Raw genomic sequence first — 20,558 nt, forward strand, 5'->3', positions numbered from 1 at the left:
CAAGAGATCTTTTATATGCATCATCCCACAGACAGGATAGCACATACCACGGCCTTTGATGTACCAGTCGTGGTGCACTGGATGGAGCGAGAAATAGCCCAATGGGCCCACTGACGGGGATCGATTCCCAGACAGACCACGCATCAAGCGAGCGCTCTACCACTGGGCTATCTCCTGCCCCAGAGGAAACAAGTGCATATATATCTGCAGGTTAATAAAAACTAAATCATGAGACCAATTTCGGATCTCATCAAAGTAAGAAATTATCAGCAGCAATCTTGTTTAACAACAGCCATCAAAAGATTGATTTATCCTTATCCAGAGGCACTGGTCCCAGTTAAGACACATTGACTTATTAAAGCCGCACGCCCTAGTTCCATCCAGCGAAAATAAATTATAATTTGGTTAATCTACAAACCTGTAACACACTTAGATCACGTTTTTATCAAATGGAGTGAAAAAGCAGGTTTTATATCGATAAATACCACGGGAATCCCCATGTCCCAATTGCTTGAAATAATTTTGAAAGTTAGTATTCTGATGTCACCAGTAGATGTCGCTCGAAGCACAACAATGCCTACGTCACGACAAATTTCACAGAGTGCGCACAGACTTGGGGTGCGTTCTTTTCACCTCTCCTGGACATGTTCCAACTGTTCTGTCCTGGTTGTATCCCCTCTCCAGATATCATAAGACTTAGCAAAATTATTGGTTTTAAGGGTTTGTAACGTTTTGTATTGAGACACTTACTTGTCTGAACTTTATTGTTACTGAAAATGTTCACGAACTGTGAAGAAAAATCTCACAAATGAACAACAACAAATCGGATGTTGAATGCGCGAACCGTGCACGAGAAAACAAACCGAACCAAAATGATAACGGTCACGTGGTATACCAACATCTGTGACGTTTACACAGGAAGATTCCCTCTAAAAATAGATTGGACCTCGCTTGCTTAACGGTTTTTTCTCGATAGCATGTCTTGTGAAAAAATGCAAAAAATGCATTTCGTGGTTTTACAAACATCAGGATTACCAAAAACCACTTCAGGTGAATGGAAATGTGTATTCTAAATAATAAAATGTAAGTAAAGTGCAATTTTATTTGTGAAAAATGGGGTTTAATAGCAAAAAACAACGCCGTAATGGTTAACAAATAACTGTAACTAGGGTGTGTCCCTTTAATCATAGACTACTGGATGTCAAACTGACAATGACACACGTCTTGGAGAGATGAAACCTGCTACATTTTTCCATTAGTAGCAAGGGATCGTCTATAGGCACCATCCCAGAGACATACCACAGCCTTGAATACACCAGTCGCGGTGCACTGGCTGGAATGAGAAATAGCCCAATCGGCCCATTGATGATTCCTGGAATCGATCCCAGACTGACCGCGAATTAAGCAAGTGCTTTACCACTGGGCTACGTCCCCCTGTTATTTAACCACAGCGATCAAAAGATTGATTTATCGTTAGCCAGTGGCACCAGTTCCATGATCTTGTTACAACAGAGAGACTAGGTGAATTCATCAATGATTTCGAAATTGATTTTGTTTATGAAGAATGGTCAAAACCCAGATAAAGCTGGACAAACTCCAATCCCGGTGGAAAAATAGAGCATATTTCTACAGAGATTCCTAAGATATCAAGAACTGAGACAATTTGAGTGGCCTATATATCGACACTACCCTATATATACACACCAAGCTCTACAGTGACACTGGAGAACTGAAAGAGACGGCTTAAAGTTGCCGAATGGTTAAAAGTTTGTTTTGTTTAACCTCCAGAGCACATTGATTTATTAATCATCCGTTATTGGACGTCAATTTTTTTTTTTTATTATGTTGTTTTTGCAGTTAATAGTCTAAACTCCTTAAACGGTGAAGAGAATTTTCTTTAAGTTTCTATAATGCTTTCTGGATTTTTTTCGGACGGGGGGGGGGGGGGGGGGGGGGGGAGTAGCAATTGCCCCCTTCTCCCCCCTCTAGCTACTGCCCCGAGGGCTCTCACTGGAACATGTTTTGATTTAGTCATTTTTCAGATATGTAGACGATTCCTTGAAAATTATTAAAATGTGGTTAATGTAAGGAATATTTTATTAGCTAAAGACTAATAGTTGTAGCCACTTTTGTATTAAAAATTAGCAATTGCCTAATTTGGCAATGGACAGGGCGAGCCGTGCCCACCCCCCACCCCCACCACATGCACCCACCCTCTCCTATTCATGCTGGGTGGGCCCTGGTCCCACCCAAAACACACACCCTCTCCTATTCATGCACCCAAAACCCTCTCTTATCGGCTATTCATGCAGGGTGGGCCCTGGTCCCACCCAAAACACACACCCTCTCCTATTCATGCTGGGTGGGCCCTGGTCCCACCCAAAACACACACCCTCTCTTATCGGCTACTATTCATGCAGGGTGGGCCCTGGTCCCACCCAAAACACACACCCTCTCCTATCAGGCTTACAATTCGATACTTTGCTGCAATCTGAAGAAATCATTTAACACACTATATAGTCGTCTAGGATATTCTTTGCAGACTTCATTAGTGGATGGTATAGAGTGCAATTTTCTCTCATTACTGCTGTCACAATCCCCTCCAGCTTCTTTCACGCTAACAATTATATACCACTCTCCATTATTTTTAATTTTTTTACTTCATTATTTAATGTGAATCATCTTCACTTGTGTGCAGTAAAATGTAATTGTCGACAACAGGTTTTTGATTTTAATTTAGGACTCCACCAGACTCATTAAAAAATCCATTATGCAATGTAGTTATTTTTGGATTCCATCTCAAAATCTTATGCTTTAACTCAAATCAATTGGGATCAATTGGACTCGAAGGATCCTGCAATATTTACAACAGGGTAAGGCATTATTATAGGCCAATTAATGGTGGTTTGTCAATTCACTTGATAAGAAAGAAAAAAATATATATATACTGTAAATCATGTAATTAATACGTCATGATATTATTGCGTCTGTACATGAGTGAACAAAAATGCGTATTTTTATTAATGCGTCGGGCAAAGTCCACATCACATAAAAACCACAGTTGTGTTGTTATTATATTGTTTGGGCTTTATCTTTCATGTTAAAAGAAGTCAGTAGTTGTTTTCACAGCTACTACATAACCTGAAGCTAATCGCATGGTGGGTCGACCAGGAAGCCCTAATTACATAAAGTAGTGTAATTAGTATAACTACACCTTATTGTTAAGGGTATGCCTCGCACTTTTGTGTGGTGATTGCTTCTAATTAATCCACCAGTAGGAATAAAAGGTAAACGGGTCGCTATTACAGGGCACAATATTTCACGCGAACGCAGACGTATTATTCTAACAAATGTTTTAGATTGATTTTATACACTTGATGCGCAGCACAGGAATAGACGTTAACAAATGCTATATATTGCAACAGTGACAACTTGCGACCAGTCTAACTTAAATGCCATGTATAGAGTCGAGCCAAATGGTTTGAAGAAATACGCACGGATTGTTGGTTGCGGTTATATAATTTTCTACTGTTTCATTTTTAAAGGAATATATTTAGTAATAAAATTTGTTGATTATAATTTTACAAATGTTCAAAACAGTTTAAATGTATACAGTAATCCAGAAGTGTAAGAAAATTTGAAAAATACTCACATCGCAAAATGAGCTTTTTAAAAACAAAACATTTGGAACATCACTGTATTATATAACCGCTATGATATTACAGGAAAGTGAAAATAGAATGGCAACCTCGAAATGAAAGAAAGATTCTTTAAGTATTCACAAAAAGACATTTAACAAAAATTGTTTTTGTATTTTGTTTCATCTTTTTATTATAAAAGTTTTATTTTATTTAGAAGTATTATAGTAAAATCCTGCACAATTTTTGTATTGGTAATGAGACTAAACAAAATGTGTCGTTATTATTGCGTCGATGAGTTCGCCGCATTTTTCGCATTAATTACTTGCTCGCATTAATTTCATGATTTACAGTATATATACAAAAAAACAACAACAGCTACAACAAAACTACAACCCAACCCCTCAAAAAAGAAAACCCAACAACGATAACAATGACGACAATAAAAAAAATTTTTTTTTTAAAAGAACCAAAAAAATAATAATAAACATCAACAATGAAAAAACTACATTTTTTAAAACGACAACCATAAAACCCCACAAAAACATAAAAAATTGAAAAACGATTCCTTTTTTTTTTTTTTTTAAAAGATGTACTACTGTCCACTCCACTGATTAAGGTTTCTGACCAGACCTGAAATGAAAGCTCACCTCTGCGTGTGGTGATTTTCCAGCCATGGCTGCCGAGAGATTTTGAAAAACTATATGGCACTGAGTCGCTGCAAGTAATTAGTTAAGCTTTGTGTTACGTTATAGCCCAAACGACCTCTGACCTCACACTGCTTACCGTACAACTACTCATGTCTGCAGTGCACAGTCATAACAATAGTAAAACAAAATGTGCAATTTTTTTTTTTTTAATAACCACATGGTTAAATGATGATTAATTGTACTGAATGTTCAACAAAAGAAAAGCTATTATTAATTAAGTTTTCTTAAATTCATTTAAAATGATTCAGTTTCAATCCCAATATTTTTTGTGTTTAACAAAATTATCAGTATTTTGTGGCATATTTTAGACCCCATTGTAACAGTGTGTTTACCAAATTACCTGTATCATAAAACAAAATATATATTAAAATATTCACATTTCTTTTACCTTTCAATATACATGTCTAAAATACATAAAGAGTCAAATGTAATCTTGGCGTCTGCAATATACAGTCACGGACATCTGAAGGTCAGAGGACAATTGTTTTTTAAAATTCTGATTAGTGATAGTTGTTATCGAATCGAAAACAACTGATTAGAAACCTCCATTTAACATTTTAGAATTGTGTGTGGTGATATCTGAAACTTGCATAGCGAATTATGACAAGATCTTAAACAAAATGTTCCTGAGTCGCTTAATATTTTCACTGTTAATTTGGGCTAGCACTGGATGAACAGAAAATTTTGTCTAATTATCTATTCATCTAAAAACAAAATACTGAATAAACAGGCTTCGTAAATTCTGCCCTATGTTTATTAAACTGTAACGACACCCTCCGAAAAATCTGTAAATGATAAGTTTTGCCCAAGCATCGCTGATACAAGTCTAATTTTACATTTTAAAAAATTTCACTTGAATATTACATTTAGGACATTTTATTTATATTGTCACGACAGGTTTTGGAAAAACAAAATGGCTCATCTTTTTTTGTTTTGTGTAATTGATAAATGGTTTAAGTCATTTTTCAATTATCACAGGCTTGTTATGATAATTATATACATAAACATGTATATCTTTGACAAATACACGATTGTAAAAACAAATTGCACATTTTGAGCAGTGTAGAACCAGAGGAAATTTGGACTATGATACATCAAAAGCAGATATATAATACATATAATTAAAAAAGAAAAAGATACTAACTATCTATTAAAATAAAAAGTGTATAATACAAGTCAACAATGTGAAATAGTATCCACACAACAACATTTTAATACAATCCATCTTACCTGTCCGCCAATGAGCAAAAAAAAAAAAAAAAAAAATGGTTTAATTAGAATTATGTTTTAGAGTAAAATGGTTACTGATACACAACATAGTTTTCTACATTCTGTAGTTTGGTTTATTACTATACAAATATCATTATACATAGCGATAATTTTTCACGCACCAGCTAGTAGTTATCTAAATTCTGTAGTATGTTTATTACTGAACAAATATTATTAAATATTATTATATTGTTTGATGTACCTGTTGTTATCTAAATTCTGTAGTATGTTTATTACTGAACAAATATTATTAAATATTATTATATTGTTTGATGTACCTGTTGTTATCTAAATTTTGAAGCTAGATTTATGACTGCAGAAATATTATTAAACATAATTATATTTTGTTATGAACCAGAAGCCAATTTAAAACACAAAACTATTTAAATTTACGTCTGCAACTAGAGTTAAATCGGTCTTACGTTTACATGTGTTTGGAATCTATTTCACGCAGAAAATTACATCATTACGGAAGATGGAGCATTTTACTGACAAAAAAAACAACGAAATTTTTTAGAGCTTTATTACTGTACAAATAGTATTATACACAGCGATAGTTTTTGATGCAATAGTAGCATCTAAATTCTGTAGTTATGTTTATTAAGTACTGCACAAACAGTATTATACGTATAACTATATTTTTTGACACACCTGTAGTTCTGTGAATTCTGATGCTAAAACATTATACATAAATATATTTTTGATGAGTCAGAAGTTATCTAAATCCTGTACCGTATTTAAGTTTATTACTACAATTTTTTTTATTATACACAAATATATATATATACACATGTATATATTTTTTCTATTTTTGTTTTTTAATATAAAAACATTTAAAACTGTGGCAGTGTGTTAGCACTGAGGATTTAATCATATACAACCTTGAATTCAATTATTGATTAAGCAGCCATTCAAAATGAAGACAATCTGTGATCTAAATTTTGAAAAGCTTCTTGTCTATTCAGAAATAGTTTCAGTTTACACCGTTACAGGCATATGGCTGCAACTTTCGTTTGATATTTGTACAAGCCATATTTACGGCAGTTTTTTTATGCGTGATTTTCTTTTGTTGTGAGCAGGGGGTTTTTAATTATAAAAAAAAAGAGAAAAAGAAAAAAAAGGACACTTGAAAGAGGAAAAGGAAGTAGGCGACAGACAAGTTGACACGCCAGGTTTGTGTTTCTCTTTATTGCTTCCTGTGATCTAAAAACAATATCACCGATATTTTTTATCAGACAAAGGTCGATAAATATGATTTTTTTTTTCTTGTTTTTTTTCTTTAAATATATATATTTTTTAATAATAATATTTATTAATATTAAATAGAGTAATTTTTATTTTTAATGTAACGATACTGAAAGAAAGAAAGGAATGTTTTATTTAATGACACATTCAACATATTTGTATTTACCATTATATGGCATCAGATAAATGGTTAAGGACCACACAGATATACAGGGTTTCTGCCAGAGGGTAAAACGGGTATGGCACCATACCCAAATTACTATTTTTTTAAGTTAACATTTTGACAAAATTAAAGATTCTTATCATTATTGTATGATTTTCTTAACCCTAACCCCAAATGTAACCCATTTTCTTTGTTGGGGAGGCCCCCCTTACCCCCTGTCGACTGTGGCTGCATTCAATTTCATAGCGACATACCCAAAAATTCCTTTCTGGCAGAAACACTGATATACAATGGCATACATTTTCCAATTATATTTTCAAGGGATCTTTTATATGCACCATCCCAGACAGGACAGTACATACATAAAAAAAACGTTTGGTTTGTTTAACTACACCACTAGAGCACGTTGATTTATTTATCATCGGCTATTGGATGTCAAACATGTGGTAATTCTGACAATGACATAGTCTTACAGAGATTTGCTACATTTTTCCATTAGCAGCAAGGGATCTTGTAGATGCACCATCCCAGACAGGACAGTACATACCACGGCAGTATATACCAGTCGTAGTGTTAAAAAAAGTTATTTTGTAAAAAAGGAAAAGGATTTTTAAAAACACTTCAGGACATTTGAAAACTGCACATGGTCTAACATATTGAAATTTTGGCATTGACAGATAAAAAAACAACAAACATTTTTTAAAACCTGCTGCTTCCACATAGGTTACTCCCATTAAAAAAGCAGCAAGAGATCTTTTACACACATTTTCACACCAATAGAAAAGTATACACCATGGCCTTTGATGTATCGGTCATTAGACATTTGATGGAAAAAAAACACCTCAGTTCCATGGTGGGTGATTGATCCTATAACATGTTGCACCTCAGGCGAGTGCTCTACCATCGAGCTATAACACACTCATAGTTTTAGTAAAATTTCACAGCAAACATGGCAGCAAACCAGTACCAAAAAGCGCAATATAAATAGGAAGAAAGGAAATGTTTTATTTAACGACGCACTCAACACGTTTTATTTACAGTTATATGGCGTCGGGTTACTGGAAGGAAGGAAATGTTTTATTTAACGACGCACTCAACACGTTTTATTTACAGTTATATGGCGTCGGGTTACTGGAAGGAAGGAAATGTTTTATTTAACGACGCACTCAACACGTTTTATTTACAGTTATATGGCGTCGGGTTACTGGAAGGAAGGAAATGTTTTATTTAACGACGCACTCAACACGTTTTATTTACAGTTATATGGTGTCGGGTTACTGGAAGGAAGGAAATGTTTTATTTAACGACGCACTCAACACGTTTTATTTACAGTTATATGGTGTCGGGTTACTGGAAGGAAGGAAATGTTTTATTTAACGACGCACTCAACACGTTTTATTTACAGTTATATGGCGTCGGGTTACTGGAAGGAAGGAAATGTTTTATTTAACGACGCACTCAACACGTTTTATTTACAGTTATATGGTGTCGGGTTACTGGAAGGAAGGAAATGTTTTATTTAACGATGCACTCAACACATTTTATTTACAGTTATATGGTGTCGGGTTACTGGAAGGAAGGAAATGTTTTATTTAACTACGCACTCAACACATTTTATTTACGGTTATATGGCGTCAGATATATTGTTAAGGACCACACAGATATATAGAGAGAGGAAACCCGCTGTCGCCACTTTTTAATTAGCAGCAAGGGGCCTTTTATAGGCACCACCCCATAGACAGGATAGCACATACCATAGCCTTTGATATGCCAGTTGTTGTGCACTGGTTGGAACGCAATATAAATAGAGTAACTAAAAAATCATTCTTTAGTGTAAACTTTAGATGAACTTTAACTCAAGGAAAAAGGTTGAACACTTTATTTGCCTGGCGCGGAATGTCAAAAAAAGACAGAGAGAAACAAAGAGCCTTATATATAGATAAAAGGAAAGGAATGTTTGTTGTTCATCAGAGCTTACAGAGATAAAAAGGAAAGGGATGTGTGTTTTTCATCAGAGCTTACACAGACAGTAGGAAAAGAAAAGAAAATCTTTGTTTTGTAGTATCATGGCTCTTTGACACTAGGTCAGGAAAGACAGAGAGGAAACCCACTGCCACCACATAGGCTATGCCCATCAAAATAGCAGCAAGGGATCATTTATATGCACCTTTTCACAGTCACGTGGTTGAGAAAAAAACCTGCTGTTGGCACGCAGGCTACCCACATCTCATGCGAGCACTCTACCACTGAGCTACTTATTTTATATCCACTTCCCCAAAGTGGTCAGACTAAGTCCACAGCTAGAAGGTGATGGGAAATGACAGGTGTGTGGCACAGATAGCCACAAGAGACAACACCTGTCATGGTTGGAGAGGCAAGGACTGGGATGTGGAGTTGGACAGTGAAAAAGACGAAAGACAGGAGGAGCTGCCAGATCGAGAAGAAATGAGATGGAATTTAAAGGAGAGAAGGGAAAGGGGACAGTGGAATAAAAAAAGAAAAAAAAAGGACGTATTAACAATTTTTATTCTGTGTTTGCAATTCCTAACCTACAAGGACGTTTAACGAAATACGCTATAAAACTAACTACGTACACCCTAACTAACACACAACACAACACAACATAACACAGATGGGCCAGAATCTAAACACAACAACAATGACTAATTACGGTAAACAAAAAATATGGGTAAAAAACCAAATCCCTAAATTTACAAAATCTAACAAAATCTAATGTTTTTAATCTATTTATTAGTCGATATATGTTTGGTTACACTCTGCTAATATATACATAAAAAATGCAAAAATTGATATAGTGCAAAAATGAAAATGTTAATAGTTCTTGTTTCTACGTGTATTAGGGCAAGCTACACTAGAACGAGTTACTTGTTTCAGTGTATATACGAAGTTAGATCACTCCGTTTCATTAAGTGTTGTCGTGGTTACCTCGTGTTTTATTGTTTTGCCATTCATCACTGCCCAAAGATTTTTCATTAAGGGATAACACATAGTAGCTGAAATTCAAAACAAACAAAATAATACAGGGAAAACTTTGTTTTATATATTTTGTTTATAGCGACAGATAGTGGGTGACCAGTTGAAAATTGCGTTACAATCACTATTTAACATTTTAGAATTGTGAAATTTGCATCTAAATTTTTAGAATTGTATAGCAATCTCTGAAACTGGCATATAGTGAATGACGACGTGCTACCGAACAAAACAATACAGGAAAAATTTGTTTTATATATATTGTAGAGTAGAGTACTTTAGAACTGAACAGTACTAGGGTCTGGACTGAATAATAATAATATGGTTTTGAACGTAACAGTCTGAAAGCAATAGTAGTTTAGAACTGAACAGTACTAGGGTCTGAACTAAATAATAATAATATGGTTTTGAACGTGACAGCTTAAGTCAATAGTAGAGTACTTTAGAACTGAACAGTACTAGGGTCTGGACTGAATAATAATAATATGGTTTTGAACGTAACAGTCTGAAAGCAATAGTAGTTTAGAACTGAACAGTACTAGGGTCTGAACTAAATAATAATAATATGGTTTTGAACGTGACAGCTTAACTCAATAGTAGAGTACTTTAGAACTGAACAGTACTAGGGTCTGGACTGAATAATAATATGGTTTTGAACGTAACAGTCTGAAAGCAATAGTAGTTTAGAACTGAACAGTACTAGGGTCTGAACTAAATAATAATAATATGGTTTTGAACGTGACAGCTTAACTCAATAGTAGAGTACTTTAGAACTGAACAGTACTAGGGTCTGGACTAAATAATAATATGGTTTTGAACGTAACAGTCTGAAAGCAATAGTAGTTTAGAACTGAACAGTACTAGGGTCTGAACTAAATAATAATAATATGGTTTTGAACGTGACAGCTTAACTCAATAGTAGAGTACTTTAGAACTGAACAGTACTAGGGTCTGGACTAAATAATAATATGGTTTTGAACGTAACAGTCTGAAAGCAATAGTAGTTTAGAACTGAACAGTACTAGGGTCTGAACTAAATAATAATAATATGGTTTTGAACGTGACAGCTTAACTCAATAGTAGAGTACTTTAGAACTGAACAGTACTACGGGTTTAAAATGAACACCACCATAATAAAACTGTGGATTTGACTGGATCAGCAGTGGTTTTGAACTGAATAGTTTTGTGTGGTTTTGAACCGAATAGTTTGGTGGTTTGGAAACAAATAGTATTGTGGTTTAGAACTGAACAATGTGAGATTTTGAACTGGACAGTATTGTTGGCTAGACATGAACAATACTATGGCTCTTAATTAAGGGGTATTGTGGTTTTGAACTAAATAGTACTGTGGTTTTGAACTAAAGAGTACTGTGGTTTTGAACTAAATAGTACTGTCATTTTGAACTGAATAGTACTTTGGTTTTGAATTGAATAGTACTTTGGTTTTGAACTGAATAGTACTTTGGTTTTGAACTGAATAGTACTTTGGTTTTGAACTAAATAGTACTGTCATTTTGAACTAAATAGTACTTTGGTTTTTAATTGAATAGTACTTTGGTTTTGAACTAAATAGTACTGTCATTTTGAACTAAATAGTACTTTGGTTTTGAACTGAATAGTACTTTGGTTTTGAATTGAATAGTACTTAGGTTTTGAACTGAATAATTCTGTAGTTTTGAACTGAATATTACTAAGGGTTTGAACTGAATGGTCCTGTAGTTTGAACAGAACAGTACTGTCATTTTGAATTGAATAATACCTGGAAAATACAACATTTTAAAAATAATTAATAAAGTGACTACATACTTATTGTTTTTTAATCATTAATAAAAATATTACATAGTACTTTATTTTTTCTTCTTTTTTTCATTTTTTATTTATATTTGATCTTACATTCACATTGTACACACATACAATGTTGTAATAATTATTACAACATATATGTGAGAGATAAAAAAATTTATACATACATGTAGAACTTAATTTCTTTTAAATCATTAATAAAGATACTACATAGTACTTAAATTTTTTTAATCAATAATCAAATATGACATTAATCATTAATAAAAAATACCATATTCTAAATTTTGCAAATTAGAAACAAAGACTTAATTTTTTGTACAATAATTATTTAAAATTGTTATAATTACAACAGCATGTGAGAAACAAAAAATGTATACATAAAACTTAATTTTTTTTAATCATTAATAAAGACACTACTACATTGTACTTAATTTTTTTTTTTTTTTAAATAATAAAATACATCCTTTTTTTTTTTTAATCATTAATACAAAAATACCATATTCTAAATTTTGGCAATTAGAAAAAACCATTTAATTTTTTATTACAATAATTACAAAAGGACAACCGACCTGCAGCTGCGGCCGTCTTGGATGTTGGCGCGTTGATGCAGTCTCCGATGCCGAAGATGTTGGGGTATTTCATGTGTTGAAGCGTGTGCTGGTTCACTTCGAGGTAGCCAGTCTCGTTGACAATTTTCTTCGCCAGTCGTAGTGGATCTGGCGCCGACATTGGAGGCACAACGTGCAGAAAGTCATACTGGAAGTACAGTAAAATTGATATAAAGTCATACTGAAAATGAAGTTAAATTAATGAAGAATATAAAGTCATATTGAAAATAAAAATATATATTGAATATACAGTGTTAATTACCAGGGCTCGAAACAGCCTGTGGCCAGGTCGCCAAATGCAATCAATGTCCTCTTTGGGAGACTTAAATATAAAAAAAATAATGGCATTGGTTGCCCAAATTTAATATTATCTTCTTTAGAGCTATAACACAAAAGCCACCGTTAATATTTGTATTCCACATTAAAATCTTGCTCGTGGTTCGCTTACCATAATTTGCCAACATGCATTTAGTATTTTTTGGCCACCATATTTTTGGGCGAGTTTCAAACCCTTGTTACAGAAAATAAAATCAAACCGAACATAAAGTCATATTAAAAATAGTCAAACTGAAGAGAAAGTCAGACTGAAAATAAAGTCATACTGAAAATAAAATCATACTACAAATAGTCAAAATGAATATAAAAACATACTGAAAATAAAGTAAAACTGAAAATAAAGTAAAACGTTATAAAAAGTCATACTGTTAATAAAGTTAAAGTGAATAATTTTTTTTACTCAAATTAAATAAAAATCATTCTGAAAATAAAAACTGTAATCACATAGATATTCGTGGCACAAAGTCATACTGAAAATAAAATCATACAAATGGAAGGAATCGTATTTAACGACGCACTCAACATCATACCAAAGATAGAGTCAAACTGATATACAAATATTAGTGGCACAATGTGGCTAAAGTCAAACTAAAATAGCAAATATTAGTGGCACAATGTGCCTAAAGTCAAACTAAAATAGCAAATATTAGTGGCACAATGTGCCTAAAGTCAAACTGAAATAACAAATATTAGTGGCACAATTATGTGCCTCAAGTCATACTTAAATGTTTTATTGACTCACATGGTATGTTTCAGTCTCTCCACTATCACTGTCAAGTTTTGTGAAGATCGCCTCTTTCTTGTCAGGCCGAACTTCTATCAGATTCCTCTTGTAGTTCACGTTGATATTTCTGCAAATATTAAGAGCCATGCATTATTATAAAAAAACCACCAGCTTTATACTCAAGTACGTACATATTTTGTATCAATTACAGACACTGGCGAATGTCCACGTCAAACAGAATCACAATCTCCAGAGCATATCATGGCGGATCCAGGATTTTGTAAAGACTGGAGTCATAAAATTCTAAACAGGGCAATTTGATCCCATCCCTGTCAGTCAAACGCTCTACCAACAAGTTAGAACCCTGTCCCTGTCAGTCAAACACTCTACCGACAAGTTAGAACCCATCCCTGTGAGTCAAACACTCTACCGACAAGTTAGAACCCATACCTGTCAGTCAAACGCTCTACGGACAAGTCGGAACCCGTCCCTGTGAGTCAAACACTGTGTACCGACAAGTCAGAACCCGTCCCTGTTAGTCAAACGCTCTACCAACAAGTCAGAACCCGTCCCTGTCAGTCAAACACTCTACCGACAAGTGAGAACCCGTCTCTGTCAGTGAAACGTTCTACCGACAAGTGAGAACCCGTCCTTGTCAGTGAAACACTCTACCGACAAGTGAGAACCCGTCCCTGTCAGTCAAACGCTCTACCGACAAGTCAGAACCTGTCCCTGTCAGTTAAACGCTCTACCGACAAGTGAGAACCCGTCCCTGTCAGTCAAACGCTCTACCGACAAGTCAGAACCCATCCCTGTCAGTCAAACGCTCTACCGACAAGTCAGTACCCGCACCTGTCAGTTAACCATGATTTACAGAATGTTTAAAACTTGCCTGTCTTTGACCACTTTTGTTAGACTCTCTGCATATTTCTTTACTCCAAAAATGGTTCCCAACGTCGTGTTGAACATGATGTTGGCCTGGTCACGTTTACCCGTCTGAAATACACACACAGACATTTTAAAACATGATGTCGGCCTGGTCACGTTTACCAGTCTGAAATACACACACAGACATTTTAAAACATGTCGGCCTGGTCACGTTTACCAGTCTGAAATAAACACACAGACATTTTAAAACATGATGTGGGCCTGGTCACGTTTACCAGTCTGAAATACACACACAGACATTTTAAAACATGATGTCGGCCTGGTCACGTTTACCAGTCTGAAATACACACACAGACATTTTAAAACATGATGTCGGCCTGGACACATTTACCAGTCTAAAATACACACATGCACAGACATTTTAAAACATGATGTTGGCCTGGTCACGTTTACCAGTCTGAAATACACACACAGCCATTTTAAAACATGATGTGGGCCTGGTCATGTTTACCAGTCTGAAATACACACACAGACATTTTAAAACATGATGTCGGCCTGGTCACGTTTACCAGTCTGAAATACACACACAGACATTTTAAAACATGATGTCGGCCTGGTCACGTTTACAAGTCTGAAATAAACACACAGACATTTTAAAACATGATGTGGGCCTGGTCACGTTTACCAGTCTGAAATACACACACAGACATTTTAAAACATGATGTCGGCCTGGTCACGTTTACCAGTCTGAAATACACACACAGACATTTTAAAACATGATGTCGGCCTGGACACATTTACCAGTCTAAAATACACACATGCACAGCCATTTTAAAACATGATGTTGGCCTGGTCACGTTTACCAGTCTGAAATACACACACAGACATTTTAAAACATGATGTAGGCCTGGTCACGTTTACCAGTCTGAAATACACACACAGCCATTTTAAAACATGATGTTGGCCTGGTCACGTTTACCAGTCTGAAATACACACACAGACATTTTAAAACATGATGTCGGCCTGGTCACGTTTACCAGTCTGAAATACACACATGCACAGACATTTTAAAACATGATGTCGGCCTGGTCACGTTTACCAGTCTGAAATACACACATGCACAGACATTTTAAAACATGATGTCGGCCTGGTCACGTTTACCAGTCTGAAATACACACACAGCCATTTTAAAACATGATGTTGGCCTGGTCACGTTTACCAGTCTGAAATACACACACAGACATTTTAAAACATGATGTCGGCCTGGTCACGTTTACCAGTCTGAAATACACACATGCACAGACATTTTAAAACATGATGTCGGCCTGGTCACATTTACCAGTCTGAAATACACACATGCACAGACATTTTAAAACATGATGTCGGCCTGGTCACGTTTACCAGTCTGAAATACACACATGCACAGACATTTTAAAACATGATGTCGGCCTGGTCACATTTACCAGTCTGAAATACACACACATATACATTTTAAAACCGTTGTTTTTTTCTTTAGCAAAACCACTAGAGCATACTGTTTAATTAACAGTGAGATTACCAACAACAAAAAAAGGTTAAAGTTTATTTTGTTTAACGATACCAACAATGTGCTCTAATGGTGTCGTTAAACAAAACAAACTTCATAACTTTATTGGAAATGAAAACATGTATGCATGTCGTCTTCTGGTATTTTAATACAACTTGAAAAAAATATATATTATCTGGTTTTTAACTTTAATTTATTATAAAGAAAACCTTTAAACTAAATAAAATTAAGCAAATGACGTATCGCGATCACAAACTATTCCCAACATATAGTAGAATGATGGCTGTAAACTTAAAGAGGCCAAGTGGGAAAGTGGTCATATATGCGACATTTTATCCAAACTTAAAATTGACTTGTAACAAAATGTAAACGTGGTTTGCATACGGGTCAAAATTTCTAAAATCTGCTTTAATCCATGGATGAAAACAAATGCTGAGTTGTTACTCATATAATATTGATATTCAGCATAGAGACTAAAGATAGCACTGCACATGTATGCAGTTGGTTCATCTTGGCCATTGCAGCTGTCACCGTATTCATGTATCAAAAGGTGGCTTAATTAACCTATTCAATTTGATAGTCATTTGTTAAAACTTGTTTTCATTGACACTGAGGTTTTTTCTTGTATAAAGTGTCATGAGAGTTGGCATGGGTTAAACGTGTGTTTATACATGTACGAGTTTTAGAACTGTTTAGTTTATAATTACATGCCAAGGCCTCAGTTCGCTTTGGATGCAAATGGACAATAGTACACTTTTGGGTTTTGTCCAAGATTTTCCACTATGGTTCCTGGTCTGATGGAATTGGGGGAAAAGTAGTGCAATTTATTCATAATTGGGACATTTTACGGCCAATTCATTCATAATTGGGGCATTTTTAGGCAACTGAACGATGCAATTCCAAAAAAAAACAAAAAAACATTAAAATAAAATGTAAAAAAAAATTGTACATATTAAGTTATTGGAAGGTAAAATCCAAGTTGGGCTAATACAAAAATAAAGATATATATCAATAAACACTTTGTACATGCATATATGCAGACATTGATAAAGATATAAATATGAAAATGCAGTTAATCTAAATATGTATATAAAAAAAAGTAAAAAAAAAAAAGTTACAACAACAGTAATCTCAGGCTATAGTCTCTTTAAACATTGGACAATATACCTTTATGAGTGGCCTGTCCCAAGGCACTACAAGCTTCCCTAAACCAATGACCTACAGGTTAAAATTTAACGTTCTAAAGTAATGCTCAGCCATGTACACGTACATGTACTTACATAATTTTCCTTGACAGTCAACATTAGTGAAAAATACTGAATGTTAAATATGGGATCATGTATCTTTAAGAATGGCCTGACCCAAGGCACTACATGCTTTTTTAAACCAATGACATGTAAAAATTTACCTTTCTGAAGTAATGCTCAGCCAAACAAATGATTTTCTGAACATAATGTTCCACAACAGTCAACATTAGTGAATAATACTGAATGTTAAATATGGGATTATGTATCTTTAAGAATGGCCTGTCCCATGGCACTACTTGTTTCTTTAAACCAATGACCTACAGGTTAAAAATTTACCTTTCTGAAGCAATGCTCAGCCAAGAACATTAACATAATTTTCCTTAAGTTAACATTAGTGAAAAATACTGAATGTTAAATATGGGATCATGTATCTTTAAGAATGGCCTGTCCCAAGGCACTACATGCTTCTTTAACCCAATGACGTGTAAAAATTTACCTTTCTGAAGTAATGCTCTACCATGTGCATATTCTGATGTAATGTTCTATAATAGTCAACATTAGTGAAAAATGTTGAATGTTAAATATGGAATCATGTATCTTTAAGAATGGCCTGTCCCAAGGCACTACATGCTTCTTTAAACCAATGACGTGTAAAAACTTACCTTTCTGAAGTAATGCTCTGCCATGTACATGATTTTCTGCGGGGCTCCCGCACACTTGATGGGAGAGACGGGGAAGGTAAAGATCGCATTACCTCCCTTGAAGGCCTGCAGCGCTGGGAATGTTTTGACCACGGTAGCTCTACTGTAGTTGGAACATATAGTGTCGTCCATATCGAATGCTTCTGGCAAGCCTTTGATCTGGAAGAAAAAAACGGAACACACATACAGCATTTTTTGTTTACAATTTAGGTTACACACCACCATTAATTACTCCATGCAGTTCAATATAATTCGGCAAGACGTAGCCCAGTGGTAAAGCGCTCTCTTGATGTGCGGTTGGTTTGGGATCGATCCCCGTCAGTGGGCCCATTGGGCTATTTCTCGCTCCAGCCAGTGCACCACGACTGGTACATCAAAGGCTGTGGTATGTGTTGTCCTGTCTGTAAATAAAGCACTCCTTCCATTAGTAGGACGAGACGTAGCCCAATGGTAAAGCGCTCGCTTGATGTGCAGTCGGCTTGGGATCAATCCCCGTCAGTGGACCCATTGGGCTATTTCTCGCTCCAGCCAATACACCACAAATGGTATATCAAAGGCTGTGGTATGTGTTGTCCTGTCTGTGGGATGGTGCATATAAAAGATCCTTTGCTGCTAATCAAAAAGAGTAGCCCATGAAGTGGCGACAGCGGGTTTCCTCCATCAATATCTGTGTGGTCCTCAACCATATGTCAGACACCATATAACCTTAAATAAAATGTGTTGAATGTGTCATAAAAACTATTTCCTTCCTTCCTTCCTATATAATTTCTATATCAGAATATATCCCGTGAAAAATACGAAACTATCGAGAGGGTCGTGTGACTACTAGTTTTAGGTAGTGCACTCTCTTGAGAACTACCATGCAAAACATCACTTGCACAGAGTTGGTTTTGTTTAATGACACCACTAGAGCACATTGATTAATTAATAATCGGTTATTTCATGTCAAACATTTGATAATTCTGAGACACAGTCTTTAGAGAAAACCTGGTACATTTTCCCATTAACAGCAAGGGATCTTTTATAGGCACCAATTGACCAAAAATTTATTTAATTTTTTTAATAATTTGCATAATGGAAATAAAATTGTGGTTAAACATCTTTCTGCTGTTATGGAATGAATTTTTTTTCCCAACACACCAAAACACCACTCTCATGAATATATATATATTAAAACAATAAATAAACATGTAACATACATGTAGAAGCTTGCTTTGTTTAACGACACAACTAGAGCAACTGATTTATTAATCATCGGCTATTGGATGTTAAACATACATGTATGGTCATTTTGACAAAATCATAGAGTGGAAACCCACAGACAGGATAGCACACACCACAGCCTTTGATATATCAGTCATGGTGTACTGGCTGTACCCACAGATAGGGACATCCCACAGACAGGATAGCACACACCACGGTCTTTGATATATCAGTCATGGTGTACTGGCTGTACCCACAGATAGGGACATCCCACAGACAGGATAGCACACACCACGGTCTTTGATATATCAGTCATGGTGTACTGGCTGTACCCACAGATAGGGACATCCCACAGACAGGATAGCACACACCACGGTCTTTGATATACTAGTCGTGGTGCACTGGCTTGAAACGATGGCCCACTGTCGGGGATCGATCCTAGACTGACCGCGCATCAGGTGTGTACTTTACAACTGGGCTACGTCTAGCCCTAAACGCAACATACATGTATTGTGGTTTTTCTTCAGTAGACTCTCAGTGTATTGGCATACGCAACATACATGTATTGTGGTTTTTCTTCAGTAGACTCTCAGTGTATTGGCATACAGTTTCTTTTGAACGTCGGGGCGACACATACCTCAGCGGTACAGTGCTCACCTGATGCGCGATCGTCGTGCGATCGATCTGGGATCGACTGCCGTCAGTGGGCCCATTGGGCTATTTCTCGTTCTAGCCAGTGCACCACGACTGGTGTAACACGGCCTGTGGTATGTACTATCCTAGCTGTGGGGGATGGTGCATATAAAAGATCCCTTGCTGCTATTTGAAAAGAGTAGCTCATGAAGTGGCGACAGCGGGTTTTCTCTCTCAATATCCGTGTGGTCCTTAACCATATGTCCGATGCCATATAACCATAAATAAAATGTGTTGAGTGTGTCGTTAAATAAAACATTTCCTTCCTTCCTTCCAATGATTAGCCCATTATGATCAAGTGGTGTCGTTAAACAAAAAGAAACTTTTTAAACAAGCCAATATTTCTAGCCCTGATATTAATGTTTTTTAAATTAGATCATTAAAAAGAAATGGCTGTACTGTACTTGATAACCAGGGACGTAATTCACAAAAATCTCTTAGGCTTTGTTAGACAACAAAGCATCCTCTTTGCAAATCTTTTAGCATTACACTGCGAGATCGCAAAGTTGTGTGAGTTTAGTGAATTAAGCCCCAGCATTAAACAAAACATTTCTTCCTTTTGAATGTCAGTATGTATATCCAGCACTGCATGTAGTTTAGTACATTTGTACTTCTTGTATAAAGAACTCCTCTGGTAACAAGATAGAAAGAAAGAAAGAAATGTTTTATTTAACGACGCACATTTTATTTACGGTTATATGGCGTCAGACATATGGTTAAGGACCACACAGATTTTGAGAGGAAACCTGCTGTCACCACTACATGGGCTACTCTTTCCGATTAGCAGCAAGGG

The 20,558-nt window shown here is 35.5% G+C and overlaps 1 protein-coding gene across 3 annotated transcripts in view; it reads right to left on the bottom strand.

Annotated features, from left to right (window-relative positions):
- The window catches only part of LOC121373313 (sulfide:quinone oxidoreductase, mitochondrial-like), an 84,650-nt gene that overhangs the window by 23,795 nt on the left and 40,297 nt on the right, over positions 1–20,558 (bottom strand). For 2 of the 3 annotated variants that reach the window (XM_041499877.1, XM_041499878.1), the window contains exons 4-8: positions 17,831–18,028; positions 14,380–14,483; positions 13,506–13,614; positions 12,389–12,575; positions 4,289–4,356 (exon numbers count right to left, since the gene is read on the bottom strand). In XM_041499877.1, the coding sequence (XP_041355811.1) occupies positions 4,289–4,356; positions 12,389–12,575; positions 13,506–13,614; positions 14,380–14,483; positions 17,831–18,028 (666 nt within the window). Of the gene's footprint in view, positions 1–4,288; positions 4,357–9,971; positions 10,040–12,388; positions 12,576–13,505; positions 13,615–14,379; positions 14,484–17,830; positions 18,029–20,558 lie in introns of all 3 variants that reach the window. The other variant, XM_041499876.1, reaches the window with a different exon arrangement.

Source organism: Gigantopelta aegis, chromosome 5, assembly GCF_016097555.1.
Source record: "Gigantopelta aegis isolate Gae_Host chromosome 5, Gae_host_genome, whole genome shotgun sequence".
Classification (NCBI taxonomy): domain Eukaryota; kingdom Metazoa; phylum Mollusca; class Gastropoda; order Neomphalida; family Peltospiridae; genus Gigantopelta; species Gigantopelta aegis.